The sequence below is a fragment of the Crocuta crocuta genome, unplaced genomic scaffold, assembly GCF_008692635.1.
Source record: "Crocuta crocuta isolate KB4526 unplaced genomic scaffold, BGI_CrCroc_1.0 scaffold64, whole genome shotgun sequence".
In the NCBI taxonomy this organism is placed as follows: domain Eukaryota; kingdom Metazoa; phylum Chordata; class Mammalia; order Carnivora; family Hyaenidae; genus Crocuta; species Crocuta crocuta.
Window position 1 is genome coordinate 1,749,447 of NW_027530640.1, and position 16,852 is coordinate 1,766,298.

The window sequence follows — 16,852 nt, forward strand, 5'->3', positions numbered from 1 at the left end:
AAAGCTTTTTCATGCTAAATCAGAATTATTTCCCCTCTTATGATTATTTTCCTTTCTTCTATTTAGAGTTACTTATCATTTTTTTCAGGTGTCCTAAGGCCAGGTCTTATACTCACTGAGCTCATATCCTCTGTCATTTCTCTGCTTTTGGGGCAGAGCAGAATTTCTGAATGAGAGAGAGATTGACTGAGAAGGTTAGCTTAATTAGGTTCTCTTTACCACACCAGAAAACCCTTCAAGGTGATTTAAGCACCTTGGTGCTTCAGCATCTCAATTTTCCAGTCTTCAAACACAAGCCTTTGCTTTATGATTCAAGGTAAGTCACAGATGGCCAATAACTGCCAACTTCTCAGAAGGCAGTCTTAGTCAAGTCCAAAAGGAGCTCTGGGCACAGAACAAAACAAAACAAAACAAAAACAAGCATCTGCCCCATTATAAAGTCATTGCAAAGAAAATGCTTTTCATTATTTTTATAATCGTGTTGGAAGAGCTGAGCAGCACTTTCACGATGCAAACAAGGGAATTCTTTTTCCCCATCTATATACTCTGTACTCTGGCTTCTGTTCTCTTCCACCCACATCACTTTCTATAGCAGTTTGCCAAGGATACCAATACCTGTAGAGGTGGGGCTGAGAAAGTGAAATTTCTTCATGTACAACTTTGGCCCTTGGGGTTCTCTCTGTCCCCGGGGAAGATTGGACTGGAAAACAGCTTCCTAGGAGGCTCTGTTAGGTGTGACAAGGCACTTCTCTCTGTGTTCTCAGGGTGTGATTTGAGGCTGTAATACCAAAAATCAGATTTGGGCTTTAGCAAGCACTGGCTACACTTTCTTTTTGAGAAAGACGTTTGGAATACTAAGTTATATTTTGTGCTGTCATGAGCCAGTGTGAAAACTTATTTATTGAATTACTACACTGTAGGTTCTTTCTTTCTCAAAAATCTTGGTTGTCAGCCTGATTAATGTTTACTGCGTAAGAATGATGAGGCAGAATTACACTCACACAAAAAAGAGCTTACAGGCAGGCAGGACCCTTTAATCTTAGGAGTGAGTTTGTTTGATGGAGTACAGATATTCTAATGGTATATGAGGTCAAGTTGACTGGAAGACATTGTCCAGCTTATTTCTTTGAAGTGAATGAGATCTCAATTATCTAACTCTGCTTTTGTAAAAAAAAAAGAAATATTTAATGTTTATTTATTTTTGAGACAGAGACAGAGTGCAAGTGGAAGAAGGGCAGAGAGAGAGAAGGAGACACAGAAACCAAAGTGGGCTCCAGGTTCTGAGCAGTCAGTGCAGAGCTCTATATGGGACTCAAAATCACAAAATGCAAGATCATGACCTGAGCTGAAGTCAGATACCCAACCGAATGAGCCACCCAGGGGCACCAACAACTCTGTTTTCTGTCAAATGTAACAACAATATGTACCGTATAGAGTGACCTGAGTCCAGTACTTCCTGGCTCTCTGTGTGAAGAGGGATTTAAGGGAAAATGCCTGCCTAAATAACTGCCATTTTTTGACTATGGGATCTTATACCTTGAGGGTTTTATTTACTGTTCCAGGTTTCAATCATATACCTATTTCACTACCCTTTAGTTTGTATGGCCAAGGAGCAACATGATATAGTGGAGAAACACACACACACACACACTCACACACACACACTCTGAGGAGTCAGAGAATCTGACTTTGAGTCTTGTTCCTTGCAGTTTCATTAGCTATAATGTTGGCCAAATCATGTCATTTTTCTCTCCTTGACTATCTTTAAAATGCTAGGGTTGGGCAATTTGGTTCCAAAGATTGCACTCAATTCTGTGTCATCTAGGATTCAGTGATTCTATCTGATTTCCTAAATTGTGCTGAGAGTTCAGCCCATGTCTCAAAACTTCATGGTCAGAAGCTGAACACTTCTTGCTTTAAGAAATGGATTTATAGAATAGAAAATGCCATCTTATTTACACTCTTCACAATGTAGGACACTGAGTAAGACACTGAAGCATGCATGACATAGGAATGGAAGGGACAGTCTAAAGCTGGATTGCTCAAATTTCAACTGTGGTTCTTTGGGAAAGTTAAAGATCTATGTGTTTCAGTGTTTGCATCTAAAAATGGAATTAATAATAGTTCTACTGTATTGATTTGCTACAAAAAAGAAATGAAGTAGTATGCATAAACTTCTCAGAACTATGCCTGGCTTATTATAGGTAGTAAGTATTAGCTTCTCTCTTGAACATTCTCAATAATATTTTGTGTACTATATGCAAGGAAAGGTAGCTTATGGTCTTTGGAAAGTTTTCAACTTTTGGACAGTTCTATTGTTAGACATGTCTGCCTTATCATTGGAATTCATTTCAAGTGTAAGTTATCTCTTTATCTTGTATTAATTTGTTACTTGTCTTACATAAACACTTACACAGGCATTTCTGGAAACTAAGACATCTACTGGCAAGCTCTGCCTCTGTCTCTAAGAATTCTTTATCCCATAGAGGGAAAGAACTGAGACTTGGCTCCAACTAGAGGTAAACGCTTCTTCTGTAGTGAGTCAAGATGTTTGTCTAATTAATTACTGAGATTCTCTTTTCTTTTAATTAGAAATTTCAAATCTTCTGGTGTAGGGAACAGAATTAAAATTTATTTCTATAGCATATTTTAACACAAAATAAGCTGCTCAGATAGGAGGGATACTTCAAAGAACTGAATAGTGTCAGCTATGATTTCCAAAGTCTGACTATTGGTCATGAAACAACAGTGGTCATGTGGGGCCTGACTCTTGGTCAAGGCTGAGATGAGGCCTAAAGGTTCATGCACTAACTATTCCCCCATGACCTTGTTAATGGAAGAAGACTATGCTACATTTTGCATTTGTGAATGGTCTTTCATTCAAGGTGTCTTATAAGAAAGTTTCATCTGATCTACTCTTTGTCACTTCAGATGACTGAACAGAATGGTCACAATCACCAGGATCAATTCAAGATCCTCTTATGAGAGACAGTAAGAGAACTCAGAGCAACACCTGGCACAGACAGCCCTTAGCTGGGTTCATTAAAGCTTTACTTCATTTCTTAGGTTCTCTAGTGATATCATAGCAATCCATGTTGTAAGTGCCTTACCATCACACTTCAGTGTCACTCTTTCATAACTGAGTCTGTTTTGTTGCCTTTCTACTTCCAACAAGTAGAGCCACTCACACTCTCACTATCAAAGTTAGCTTGAAGTAACTTAACAAATTAATGGTGCTATTGATTAGTGAAACTTTATACTACCACTGAGAAGAAAAATCAGCCTTTGTAATCAAAAGAACTCAGTTCAAGTCAATTTAGTTACTTACGAAGAGACTATGGTTAATATGATCTACTCAAGTTCTCTTGGGCCCTCAACTCTCTCACCGATAAAACAGAGATAAGATCATAAATAACAATTAGGTTTCATCAATGAGCAGTGGCTGCTGGGAGTACGGATTAAGGATTGTGAAGCCACCGAGGCAACCTGGGGTGAAAGAATCCCCAAATCGAGGGCCTGCCATGGAGTAGAAAGGAAGCCACAAGGCACATATTTGCCATTCCTAGACTTCTAAAATATTTACCTGAGGATGGCATAAATACAAAATAAAGAGATGTAAAACTGATTTTTAAGCCAACTTGTACCCTAAAGCCACTATCATCACTTTAATTAATTTTGTTATTAACAATGGGCTATTACAGAAAAGACATGAAAGGAGGAATCTACTTCTATGTTCAGTATTCAAATAAAATTCTCTTGTATGTCCTTGTGAGTTAGCATTTTATCAGTGGCCCTCTGGAGACAAAACCTGTCTTTGTTATATATGCTAAGTAATGAAGGGGGGCTGAATGGGGTGGTTTTCAGACAAGGTGGGAAGAAGCTATGCTCTGGCAAGCCTGACATAGATGCCACAGGCAGCAAGAGGTAGGGCTTTAGAAAGCTTCTCACATCATTCCACAGAGGCAGCCACCTACTCTGCCAGGCATCCGGCCAGCTCTGGCAGTGGAATGGATCAAGGCTATTTGCATATCTGTTTTCAGGACATTAAGTTTTGTCTACCCATCCAAAGTGAGGAGGAGATCAGTGCAATTATGCAGAAAGCTTACTTTAGAAGAAGAAAAAGAAGGAGGAAGTTGAGGAAAATGGGGGAGGAGAAAGAAAAGAAGACAAATCTTGGTTTTGTTAAAGAACAAATTTTATTTTCTAAAGTGTGACAAAGACATCTTTAGAAAAGATACCTTAGTGTTTTTAGTAGATGGTTGAGAGTTTCCCTGATGTGTTTCAAGGAATAATGACAAAACAGAAAGACCTATCTACTACTTTGCAAACATAGTACTGGGTACTGTCATTTGTGTGCTATGTCACGGATTCTCCACCAGCTATAAAATATGGGATCAAGGATTTTAAGCCTGGCCCAATTTCTCATGGCCAATAGTTGACAAAGCCTGGCCTTAGAATCTGAGGCCACAGTTCAAAGTGTGTGGAAAGACCAAGAAATTTAAAACAATGCTGGCAACTTTGTGTTGAAACTCATCTATAAATAGTTCCCTGATGATTTCTAATTCCCGATGACTTGGTATAATGCAAGCTATTCAGCAATGTGATATGGATAGATATTTCCTTTTCAAAACATTGCACAAGTACATGATTTCCTCCCTCTGTCCACCCTATAGGAGAAGTAGGAAAAGAGCAAGGTAATAGGAATTTACCTTCAAGCTATAAAGCCTTCCTGTCCTTTCAGTAATCATGGACAGGAGTTCCTAGTTACTAAGGAGACAATAACAGACTCAATTACATTCAAGTACAACAGTTGGGTTGCCTGGCTAGAGAATGCCAAAAAAGCAAAGGAAAATATTATCATTGCTGAAATCATTTGATGTCTATGACTAATAAAAAACATGTTGGCAAACTGAATTTTTAGAAATGCCCAAAGGGCTTGGTTAGACCTATAAATTAATAGCATACAGCAGTTCTGTCTGGAGAAAAGAAAAAAAAAAAAAAAAAGACAAAGTTGTTAAACTCTTAAAATTTATCTCAACAACCAAAAGATCCCAATAGAACTAATCTAGATTCTTGATTCAAGTTTTCATTTAAATCTAAATTTTCCTTTCCCTTTCCCTTATAGCTAAATAATAAAGTTTGCACATTTGGGGACACAATATCCCTGAATTCTAAGGGCCCCACTGGCCTTTTCTGGCCTTTCTATGGAACATCTCACAAATTCCAGAGCTATTTTTAAGGGATCCCTGAAAACTGTACCCACCTTAGAGACTTTGAGGGCTGAGGTGTCCATTCATGAATGTGCTGTGCTCCTCAGAGATTGGAGGGAGCCAGAGGTGGAAACAATTGGGAGTAAGCCAGACCTCTAATTACCTCCCGACCCAGGTCCCAGAGGTTACCACGGGCCTGCCTGAAGATGTTCATCCCGTCTCTGCTTGATCATTCCCAGAGCAGGAGGCCTTTGCCAGGACCCATCCTATCTTGTTATGAATGCAGCCCTGATTGTTGGAAAGTGTTTTCTCATACAGTGCCAAAATATGCCTCCTCTTGAGTTTTTTTACCCATTGTTCCCCAGGTATCTCTAAAATAATACTGTTTAACTCAACTTCCTCTCCTCTTGAATAGTACCTTAGATCACTGAAGTCACACGTCATGACTCCCCTGTATACTGTTGTCTCCAAACTAAATATCCTCACTTTCTTCTTCAGATCATAAGGCAAATATACAAATATAATAACAATAATAAAGGCAAAACATATCATCACCATAAGAGAAATACAAAAGGTAGTCTAGAACTTTGATTTTTTTTAAGGAATAAAGTTTTTTCTAACTGAAATCTGAAATGTTTAACTGATATTGAGAAGCATTATGTCTTTCCATGGAGAAATATTCATCAAGTCACTATCCATCAATTCATCCCATCAAAACAGAAATGTAGCTTGATAAAGACTTTTTCTTGGTGATACCATGTTAGCTCCTGATGGCCACCTCACCAAGTCTTTGCAAATTACACTTAGTTTTTGCTTTGGTTGATTTACTATCAATGCTTACTTTGAGAAAAGTTTCCAAAAAAAATGCTTATCTCCATATGAATCACTGTGACATGATTTCAGAATGTGAATACCATCTATAAGAATTAAGGGAAAAGCCAGGAAACCATCAAAATCCTAGAGGAGAATACAGGCAGCAAGCTCTTTGACTTCAATAACTTCTTACTAGACATGTCTTCAGAGGCAATGGAAACAAAAGCAAAAAATGAACTACTGGGACCTCATCAAGATAAGAAGCTTCTGCACAGCGAAGGAAACAATTATCAAAACTAAAAGGCAACCAACAGAATGGGAGAAAATATTTGCAATGATGTATTGGATAAAGGGCTAGTATCCAAAATCTATAAGGAACTTATCAAACTCACACCAAAAAAACAAATAATATGGTGAAGAAAGGAGGAGAGGACATGAATAGACACTTTTCCAAAGAAGACATCCAGGTGGCTTATCACTTATCATCAGGGGGATACAAATCAAAACCACAATGAGATACCACTTCACACCTGTCACAATGGCTAAAATTAACAACTCAGGAAACAGCAGATGTTGGTGAGGAACCCTTTTTACCCTGTTCATAGGAATGCAAACTGGTGCAGCCTCTCTGGAATACAGTATGGAGGTTCTCCAAAAATATAAAAATAGAACCACCCTATGACCCAGCAATTGCACTACTAGGTATTTATCTGAAGGATACAAAAATGCTGATTTGAAGGGGCACATGCACTCCAATGATTATAGCAGCATTACCAACAATAGTCAAACTATGGAAGGAGCCCAAATGTCCATCAACTGTTGAATGGATAAACAAGATCTCTCTCTCTCTCTCTCTCTCTCTCTCTCTCTCTCACACACACACACACACACAAACACACACACACAGGAATATTACTCAGCAATCAAAAAGAATGAAATCTTGCCATTTGCAACAATGTGGATGGAACAAGAGTGTATTATGTTAAGTGAAATAAGTCAGAGAAAGGTAAGTATCATATTCACTCATGTGTTTCATTTAAGAAACAACACATGAAAATAAGGGAAGGGAAGGAAAAATAAAATAAGATAAAAAGAATGAGGCAAACCATAAGAGATTCTTAAATATAGAGAACAAACTGAGGGTTGCTGGAGGAGAGGTGGGTGAGGACTGGGGTAAATGGGTGATGGGTATTAAGGAGGGCACTTGTTGGGATGAGCACTGGGTACTGTATCTAAGTGATAAATCACTAAATTCTACTCCTAAAGCCAATACTAGATTATATGTTAGCTAACTTGAATTTAAAAAAAGAAGTTTTCCAGTAGGACTGAGACCTATTTACCAACAGTGGAAATCCATGCATTAGCACAACCTTTACTTTCTTTCTACGTTACATATCTTCAGAGTGTTAGCTCTGATTACCTCCAAGAAAACCACTTGTAATCCTTGTTAGAGGATTTGCGGGGTTTTTTTTGGGGGGGGGTGGGGGGCAGGGGAGGCACAAAACAAAACAACCTAAAGTGTTAAAAAAAAGAATTAAAAGAGAAGCAATGTAATGAAATGAAATCTTTTGTTTTTACTCCTCTCAGTATTTCCTTATAAAAAAAACTCCAAGCACAGAAAAATTGAAAGAACTTTATAGCAAACATCCATATACTTAATAACTAGATTAAATTATTAATTTGCCCTACCTCTGATTTGTCACTTGTCTATTGGTTTCTATTCCTATCCATCACCCTATATTACTTTTTTGTATAGTTCAGTGTAAGGAACATTCACCCACACACTTAATCCCTAATGTGTCAGGAGGCATGTCATTATTGGCTCTTTTCTGACAATTTTTTAAGTTTATTTATTTGGAGAAAGAGTGTGTGCACTGTGAGAGAGAGTGTAGGAGGGGAGGAAAGAGGGGTTAGAGAGAATCCCAGGCAAGCTTCCCGCTGTTAGCACCGAGTTGGATATAGGGCTTGGTCCCACGAACCATGAGATCATTACCTGAGCCAAAATCAAGAGTCAGATGCCTAATCAACTGAGCCACCCAGGTGGTCCTTTGAAACTTTCAATTAGTGCTGTCTTCAGAATCCTTTTGCTATTCTCTCCCTCATGTCCTTTACTTTCTCAATTTCTCATTCCTCCCACTTCCTAGCCCCTAAGTTCTAAATGGTAAAAACAAAGCATGAAAAATCTTGTAGTAGCATCAGGAAAGGACATGGAAGACCACACAGGGCCTCATAGGCGTTATCACCTCAGACCTGGAATGGACAAGGTCCTCATGCACAAACTGACAGAAACCAAATAATAAGAGAGAGAGGTAACAATGACCATGCCAACCTAGTAACTTATTATAGGAAACACGGCTAACAAATACCCAGTATTTCTTGATCAGCTCAGTTTCTCCCTGAACTAACCTAAGGATGGGTCAGATGGTAAAGGGTTTTAATGAATAGACTCAGAGGAATGGAAGTAATTAGAAGGTCTCAGTGACATAGGGCCTTATCAGCACTGATGTTTCAATACCTGGACAGCATCATGCCTGACACCAAAAGGGTGCTTCATAATTAGCACAATGGTGAAATGAGCACAACTAGGAACTCATGTGGTGGATCAGGGTACCTCTCTACTCAATTGTGCTGGGGAGCCATCCCAGATTCTACCCTTCCCACTCCCTTTAAAGAAGCTCCATGACTACCATGGTCATTTGAATAACACATTCTTTCTAAGCCACACATATGTCATTAATTCAGCTTTCATGAAATCCTAATCCTGCTTCAGTCTGAAAGACAAACTGTCTTTAAAATGGGGGGTCTAGGGGCACCTGGGTGGCTCAGTCAGTTAAGCATCTGACTCTAGCTCAGGTTATGATCTCACAGTTCATGGTTTTGAGCCCCGCACTGGGCCCTATGCTGACAGCTCAGAGCCTGGAGCCTGCTTCAGATTCTGGGTCTCCCTCTCTCTCTCTCTCTGCCCTTTACCTGCTCATGCTCTGTCTCTCTGTGTCTCAAAAATAAATTAAACATAAAACAATAAATAAATAAATAAATAAATGGGGGGTGTGTCTCTCTGTGTCTCAAAAATGAATAAAACATAAAACAATAAATGAAACAATAAATAAAATAAATAAAACAATAAAATAATAAGTAAGTAAGTAAGTAAATAAATAAATAAATAAAGTGGGAGGTCTGGGGTCACCTGGGTGGCTCAGTCCACTGAGTGTCCAACTCTCAATTTCAGCTCAGGTCATGATAGGGTTGTGGGATCAGGCCCTGTGTTGGGCTCCATGTTCAGCATGGAGTCTGCTTGAAATTCTCTATCTCTTTTCACCTCTCTGTCCCTCTCCCCAGCTCACTCTCTCACTAAAAAATGAATGAATGAATGAGTGAATGAATGAATGAAATGGGAGGTCTATGACTATCTAATCCCATCTTTGACAAACTGATTTTACAGGGTTTACTATCCAAAAAAAGGAAGCCATTCCCTGCTACCTGAAGTTTTCTTTCTATGTGAAGTTTCCCTTGATATGCAAAAGCCATTCCTTTCCCCTATCTCAAGATTTATGCCTGATAAGAAATGTTAGTCATTTATTTTCTGGGCTTCCTAATTACCAGTCCACAAAGACTTGGCAAAGTGAGCCTGCCAGTGGAAAGGCGACATCAGAGAAGTGCAAATACAAAACTTTTCACAGTAGACGGCTTCTCTGTAGAGACAGCTAAATCTAATTTTGACAAATCAAATTCATTTTGCCACCCATAAAAGGAGTAGTCATAAAGTCTAAAGGTGAACCCTTGCATTATGTAACACCTTCCTAAAGCAGTTCTTTCAAAGGTTTAGATGTCATCAATCAGATTATTTTACAGCAAGCAATTCCTATCTTCTACTGCTTAACCATTTGTACCCCTGACCACTTTCCCATATAAATACCACAGTAAATATTTGCAAAAGTCAGCAATTCATGGCAGGATGACACTCTTCAGAGTTTATTTGAATGCAAAGCCTTATGGTGTTAGGGTGGAAAATGACACATAAGCAAGGCTCTATTTCACATGGGTTTGCTTGCAGTTTGGGAAAAAAAGTCAGACCCTTTTAGGCACTGGCACCTCAGTGGTAAAATGCCAACCACCAACTACAGTTGCTCTCTAATTGCCTCTATTAGAAGCGACCAAAATACAAGGTTCAGATGCACGCGAAAATCTTTGAATTGGGCAAAAGATACCCTAATGTAGAGAGTGGATTTTATTTATTTTTTCAACAGGGTGCATGCACTCTGTTTCACAGACCTCAGAAAGGGCTTCAGCTAGATAATCCAGGAGCAGTTCGTCTTAAGTTGGGCTTCAAAGGCCATGTTTGTTCAGACTTCATTAGTTCCTTTTTATTCCTTTGAGGCATCTGTCTCTAGTGACGGAAACTCTTATTTTTTTAAGAAACTAAAGCACAAAAGGAAACTGAAAAAGCTGCAAACTGATTTGGCAACAGCTAAGCAAGAAGCTGCCATCACAGTCATGGAACTCAATGAGAAGATAAGGACTCTACATGAAGGAAAGACAGCCCCTAGAGGTCAGTATTACCATGTGACAGTTGCACGCTGGCCCTGGGTTGTGCAAGGTATACAGTTTTATTGCCAACACAACCAAAGCAGGGCCACAGTCCCAGGCAGCATACTGGCCTGGCCTGGCCTCCATTCCGCACGAATAGCTACATTACACAAACTACGGACTCCAGGCTGGGTTCACTGTTACTGTAAGTGAGGCAGAAAATGAATAAGCGGTTCCTTAAAGGAAAAGTCTCTGAGGCTGAAAAGCTGGACTTTATAGATCTGATAAGTGTCTCTGCACAAGCTGGGGGCCAGTGAGGGAAAGGGAGATTCTAAGGAAGAGCTGAGGGAAGAAGCTCTTGAGTGGACCAAGGAGATGAGTTTGTCTTCAAGCGTAGATGGGCCTGTAGGCTAAGGCAGGCACAAGGAAGTTAAAAAATAATAATAATAATTGTTTTAACAATAGGTGAATGAGCCAGAAACAAGCAGGGAAGGCTGGGTGAGGAGGAAATCTGGGTAGTTCAGAAAGATTTTAATAGCCTCTTTGGTTTAGGTTTTTGAAAAAGTCTTCTCTGAGAGACTATAAGCACACACTGGGGGAGAAAGACCCCTCAGTCTGTCATCATCAGCAATGGTACGAGTTAACATTGTATACTACGTGCCAGGCACCGTGCTAAGCACTTCACTTGTATTTAAGTCTCAGAATAAGCTCTGAAGTAAGTACGTTTCTGGATTCCAGAAGACCAAGCGGAGGCTTAGGGGTGTTGGTTACTTTGCCTCAGGTTAGTGTGAGCAACACCTAGGCCATCAGCCTCCACACAGCCACTTACCCTACCCAGCGTGCCAGCGCACCTCTGAACAGAAGGCTATTTTTCTCTGTTCTGCAGCAGCGCTATCAACCCTCATTCTGCCTGGTGGATCTCTTGCAAAACTGTGGGCTCCTGGACAAATGTCTTCCTTTAGTGTGTGGCACTCTTGTAAAGCCAGAAACATGCCATTATTCTTACCCTGGTTTCCTTTATTACTCATAAATGATTCTGGAAAAAGAGTAGGACCGTGGAAATAAATGCAGGAGGAGAAAGTGGGCGATGTGGTGGCCTCAAAAAGTGAGACACATCAGCATGCTGGCCATGTGGTAAAGCTTTTAATATGAGTTTGGATTCAATTTTCTATTTTGAATACACAGTCATCTTGAAACTAATGATGAAGGTCAATTTGTTTTTCTCTTTCCACAGAACATAATGATAGCTTATGAATTTGCTTTTACAACCATGTAAACTTAGGGAATAAAACCCATTCAAGGATATTATCCATTTAAAGGTCTTTATTCTAGGGCACCAGAGCCAGATTTCACCTTAGTTGCTTAATAAGAAACTGATAATAATTGTACAGCACATTGGAGAAAGTTCTCCAATTCACCTGAGAGAAGCTTTAAACTTATCAACTGTATTTTGCATCTAGTGAAAAGAGATATTATTGCAAGGTATATCATTCTCATTGTTGACAAAAATATCATTTGCTTTCTAATGACAAATCCTGTCTAATTTTGTCCCTTTGATGTTTTAGTAGGTAAAAATTAAATTATCCTGAGGCACTGGGACTCTGTCGATTTGGGAGAGGGTAGAAAACATGAAATCTCACCTTCTTTGCCCACTTTTCCTCTGTATTTGTTTCTTTAAGCTACCAGTACAAGAAAAGTCCACAAAACCTGAATGTATTATGAACAGCTATAAATTTAAAGAAAAGCGTGTATTCCAAGGTCAATTATGGATGAAAAGAAGAACTCCTTTAAGACCTATATGTTGCTTCTTTTTTGGTAGAAAAAGTGAGTCAGTGGACTGACCTAAATCAAATATTTGCACTTTCTTGGTCTCCCATTACTCCCATATGCCTCAACCTGAATTCAATAGTCCAGGAGACTGTCAAAGCACTTGGGCCCCAGAGTCATATTAGCTTTCATTCTCAGGGACTTTGGTCACCTTGTCCTACCTCTCAATACACTTGAAAGTAAAGTCTGCAAAGATGTTGGTAACTTTAACACAAAATAACCTCCATTTAAACACACAACAGTTAGGGTTGATCCACCTCCCACACACATTCCTAGAGCAGAACAATACCCCTCCCCTAGTTGTCTTGTATCCTTTTATAAAACGTTTGTTTTCAGGTCTCAGACCTCTGTTTGCAAATGACAGATGTCCCAGTCAAAATAGCTTAAGGAGAAAGGGTGATTTATTGGCACAGGTATAAACAAACTAAGAAAGGGCATGCCATTGGCCATATAGTACAATGGATAGAGAGTCTCAGACACTATCACAACACTCTGAGAACATTCACCTCTGCTTTCTCTCTTCATTGCGACTTCATTCTCTCAAGTGGGATGTCAGAAGAGACTGGAAGCATGGCCATAAGCAACTATGGGCTGTCCTCATCTTTCTTCCAGAGAGAAAAGCATTTTTCCACCAACTCCCAGTTAGAAAAAGTACAATAAAGCATTCTGTCCTGGCTTGAGTTGGATACCCATGCAGGGACATGACCCAATCTTTGTGGCCGAGGGTGGAGAACTATGGCTGGGCAAGCTTTCGGTCATACACCTNTCAGGATGAAAAAGAAGAATGTTCTGACTGGCAGCTCCCAACAAAAGCACTGGTCTGGACTGGGAGAGAAGCACTTCCTACAGGGAAGGGAATGGGAATTTCTTCCCATTACTAGGAAGAAAGAGTGAGGCACAAAACCAACACGCCCAGTACACTGTCAACTAGTGGTCAAGTTAAAATGTAATGCAACACTTGCCTCATGAGTCACCTACCCATGAGTACTGGCACTTTTTAAGTAGATTCTTCCTGATGAACAAAAGAAATTTATGATCCAATAAATAAATGTCTAATGGTATAATTTCACATCCCATAAAAATGGAGAGCGAACTGCTTTGGGAAAGGAATCCCCTTCCATCCTCCACCAAGTGTCATCATAGTTGCCTGCTCTAAAGGCCTGCCTTATTGTAACAACTGAAATTGCAAGAGAAAAAAAAAAAGTTTTTATTCTAAATGACACACTACTTGGATTGATATAAAGCTACTTCTCTGTTATAATTACAGATTATGCCTATAGTTCTAATAAGCAGATTGAGATATTTTCAAATAAATTAGAATACTGAGCTATCAACCTTTTTCTTTTTCTTTTTACATCAACACAGTAAACTACTTCACTGGCTATGTACTGAAATTACCTCCAAGGAAATAAATGATTTAAGTCAATGGAAAGTTCAACTGAAAAGAAAAACACCTTTCTTATAAAACTGGCACAGCAGGAAACTTACTTACAGCCTGAGTGTTGTTTGTGGATTTTACTTTGTGCAAATAATCACAGCCCAAGGCAGATTCCTTCCGTCATTTCCACAGCCTGCACCTGAAGTACTTAACAGCTTTATTTACCAGCATAATTCAGTAATGCCTATTGTACCCCTTCAGGCTCGTCTTTTGGTAAACCTTAGTATGCCTGTGGGTAAGCCTTAGTACACAGGAACCTAAGGTTAAATTTCAAAAACCATCTTTGCTTCCTTTGGCTTAAGAGAACAAAGTTCCTTTGCAAAAGACATTCGTGACCAAATCTCCTTTTTGGTGTATGAGCATGAAGTCACTTGGTGTGATGAAACTCATATCTTTGACCAGAATATCAGAGACCTCGTTTAGAGATTTCAAGCCAGCGTACAATGCACTCTTCCGGATTTTTTTTTACCTCCTAATTACTTTCTCCTAATATGTACAGGAAGTACACGAAATAGGGTTTCTAGCCTACACATAGAAGTTGCCATTGCCCAAGTGACAGCTGTATCAACTCTAAGTCATCTCTCGACTTTACTCCTGTTAAGAAGATTCTCCTGGCTAGTGCAGGTACATCCCAGAGCAAGTTTATCTAGGACTCAGTGTCTGAAGAGAACTAGCCATTCTGTTCAGGGAGGTATGAGAAAGGACTGAAATTTCAGTGGTTTTCAGTGACATGAGACTGTTTTTAAGCACTATTTAAGAATTAGATTATTTCTGTTCTGTATTGTTCACATAAAATTTAAGAGATTTATCTCTTTATCAACCAACTGTTTATCAGCCAACTGTAATCAGTATTTTCAAGAGTATCTTTTATCATGATGTCCACCCCAAGGACTCGCCCCTCCTATTCTCTCTCCTTTTGTAAACTTTATTAGGATCAAAGCTCCTATAGCAACCTGATATTAAAAACAAAAAACAAAAACAAACTGTTATTTGAGGGTGATAAGAGTATTCTGTAATTAAACAGTAACAGTGGTTATACAACATTGTTAATATAGGAAAATGAATGAATTATACACTATAACGTGGTTAATGTGGTATATTTTATATGAATTTTATCTCAACTGGGGAAAAAACCCCTAGTGATTAGAACAATTCTCACTGGGATGTAATGAGTAACACCTTGTCAAGTTTAAGTGTATTTTAATGAGAGTGCTTTGGGCCTAAATAAAATCTTGCGTTGGTAGGGTTCCAAGCATTTAGAGAGAGGTCATATTCCTATTTACTGGAGTAAGGCCAATCTTGAGTAGTTGTCCATTTGTGTCCAGATTTTTTCAACAATATCATCTTGTCCTTTTTGACCTCTCAGAGCAGCTCTCTGAAAGGCTGTTCTTCCTCAGACTAAGGGCCAATTACTTGATTGATAGTTCTTCAATCAATCACCAACTTTCTTTCGCTTCTAAACACAGATATTTATCTTACTAGAGTTTTCCAAGAAAGTAACAAGGAAGGCCCTATGGATCACACGGTTATAAGTGCTGGGACATTGTCAAAATGCACTGTTCACCACCCATTTCATCAAACTGCATGGAGTTCAGTCTGATATTTGATCAAAGTATAAACAGGAAGCCTGTACCTCCCTACTGCTGCCAACGGTGTTCTCTGCCTTGACAGAAATTGACAAGAACTTTGGAAAACACAAAGTAGGGACTTCCCCCCTCAAACATACACATTATTATCCCAACATCTGCAGAAAGGAGTATTCTGTTACGCACTCCTACTGAATCCCCAAATACCAGAAGCTATTCTGAGGTGAGATATTTTACATGGAGACCCATAAACACCAGCGTAATAATAGGGACAGTGAGAGAGTGTAGGAGTGGTAACTTCAAGATGTGCTTTCTAAGAAGTTCCTAAGGAGTTTTAATAGTAACCACAGAGAAAGAGCTTATATTTATCTTTATAATCTCTAGGTCTCATTCAGAGATTGCCTGTCAGTTTGTCTCTTCCTATGCCCACTGAAGTCTTCCTGAAAGAGAACCCCACAGCCAAAGCCTGATTTCAGAAGTTCTCTCAAGGATAAGCATTGGCTCCAGGAGACACTGAAAAGCTTGGGAATTTATTGCACAAAGATCCCAAGAAATGTGTCTTATTAACTAGGTGCAAATTTAGGGTGGTTCTCATTTTCAAAAGGACATCCTAGAAACCTATAGTCCTAAAAATCACTCCTATGAAAACTAGATGTTGCTCAGGACTTTGTTGGGTGCAAGTGACAAAAACCTAAGTGTTAACTGTTTTAAGCAGGCTGAAACACAGGGTGCCTGGACTGCTCATTTGGACCTTCTTTTTTTTTTTTTTTAATGTTTTTTATTTATTTCTGAGAGAGGGAGACAGCATGAGCAGGGGAAAGTCAGAGAGAGAGGGAGACACAGAATCCAAAGCAGGCTGCAGGATCTGAGCTAGCTGTCAGCATAGAGCCCAACGCGGGGCTCGAACTCATGAACCGTCAGATCATGACCTGAGCTGCAGTCGGATGCTTAACCAACTGAGCCACCCAGGCGCCCCACATCTGGACCTTTTATGCTTCTGGCTCTACTCAAGCTACTGCAGGTACAGATCAGGCAAAATGCCCTGGCTGCCCTGGTCTGTAGTAGACATCTGTTTCTGCCTGCTCAGAGCCACTTGCCTCTGTCTTCAGTAGAAACAGGATTTTCCTTGGGAGATGTGTTCCTCTCCCATTGAAGTCCAGTGGGACTGCTTATCACAATGTCCCTTTCCTCCTGACCCAGGGGGATCCTTGTGACTCACTATTTACTCTTTTCCTCTCGTTCTAATCAACGCTTTTTTTTTCCCTTTAAGTAGTCAGCACTGGCTTACAATACTTGAAACTGAAGAACCTTAATTTATTTCCAACTCCAGGGAAAAGAACTTCTTTCTTACAGACTCTATTCAGAATCTTACAGAAGGAATTTGATCGACCCTACTCATATCATATTCTTACCCACAGACCTATGACTATGGCCAAGGCAGTGGGATGTTT

The 16,852-nt window shown here is 39.5% G+C and overlaps 1 protein-coding gene and 1 long non-coding RNA gene across 3 annotated transcripts in view; one reads left to right on the forward strand and one right to left on the reverse strand.

Moving 5' to 3' along the window:
- LOC144235361 (uncharacterized) overlaps positions 1-16,852 on the reverse strand; it is a 455,442-nt gene that overhangs the window by 252,020 nt on the left and 186,570 nt on the right. The gene's annotated exons all lie outside the window — the stretch shown is intronic.
- The window catches only part of CCDC192 (coiled-coil domain containing 192), a 200,707-nt gene that overhangs the window by 133,369 nt on the left and 50,486 nt on the right, over positions 1-16,852 (forward strand). The window contains 1 exon segment of the mRNA XM_077768915.1: positions 10,440-10,572. Coding sequence (XP_077625041.1) covers positions 10,440-10,572 — 133 coding nt within the window.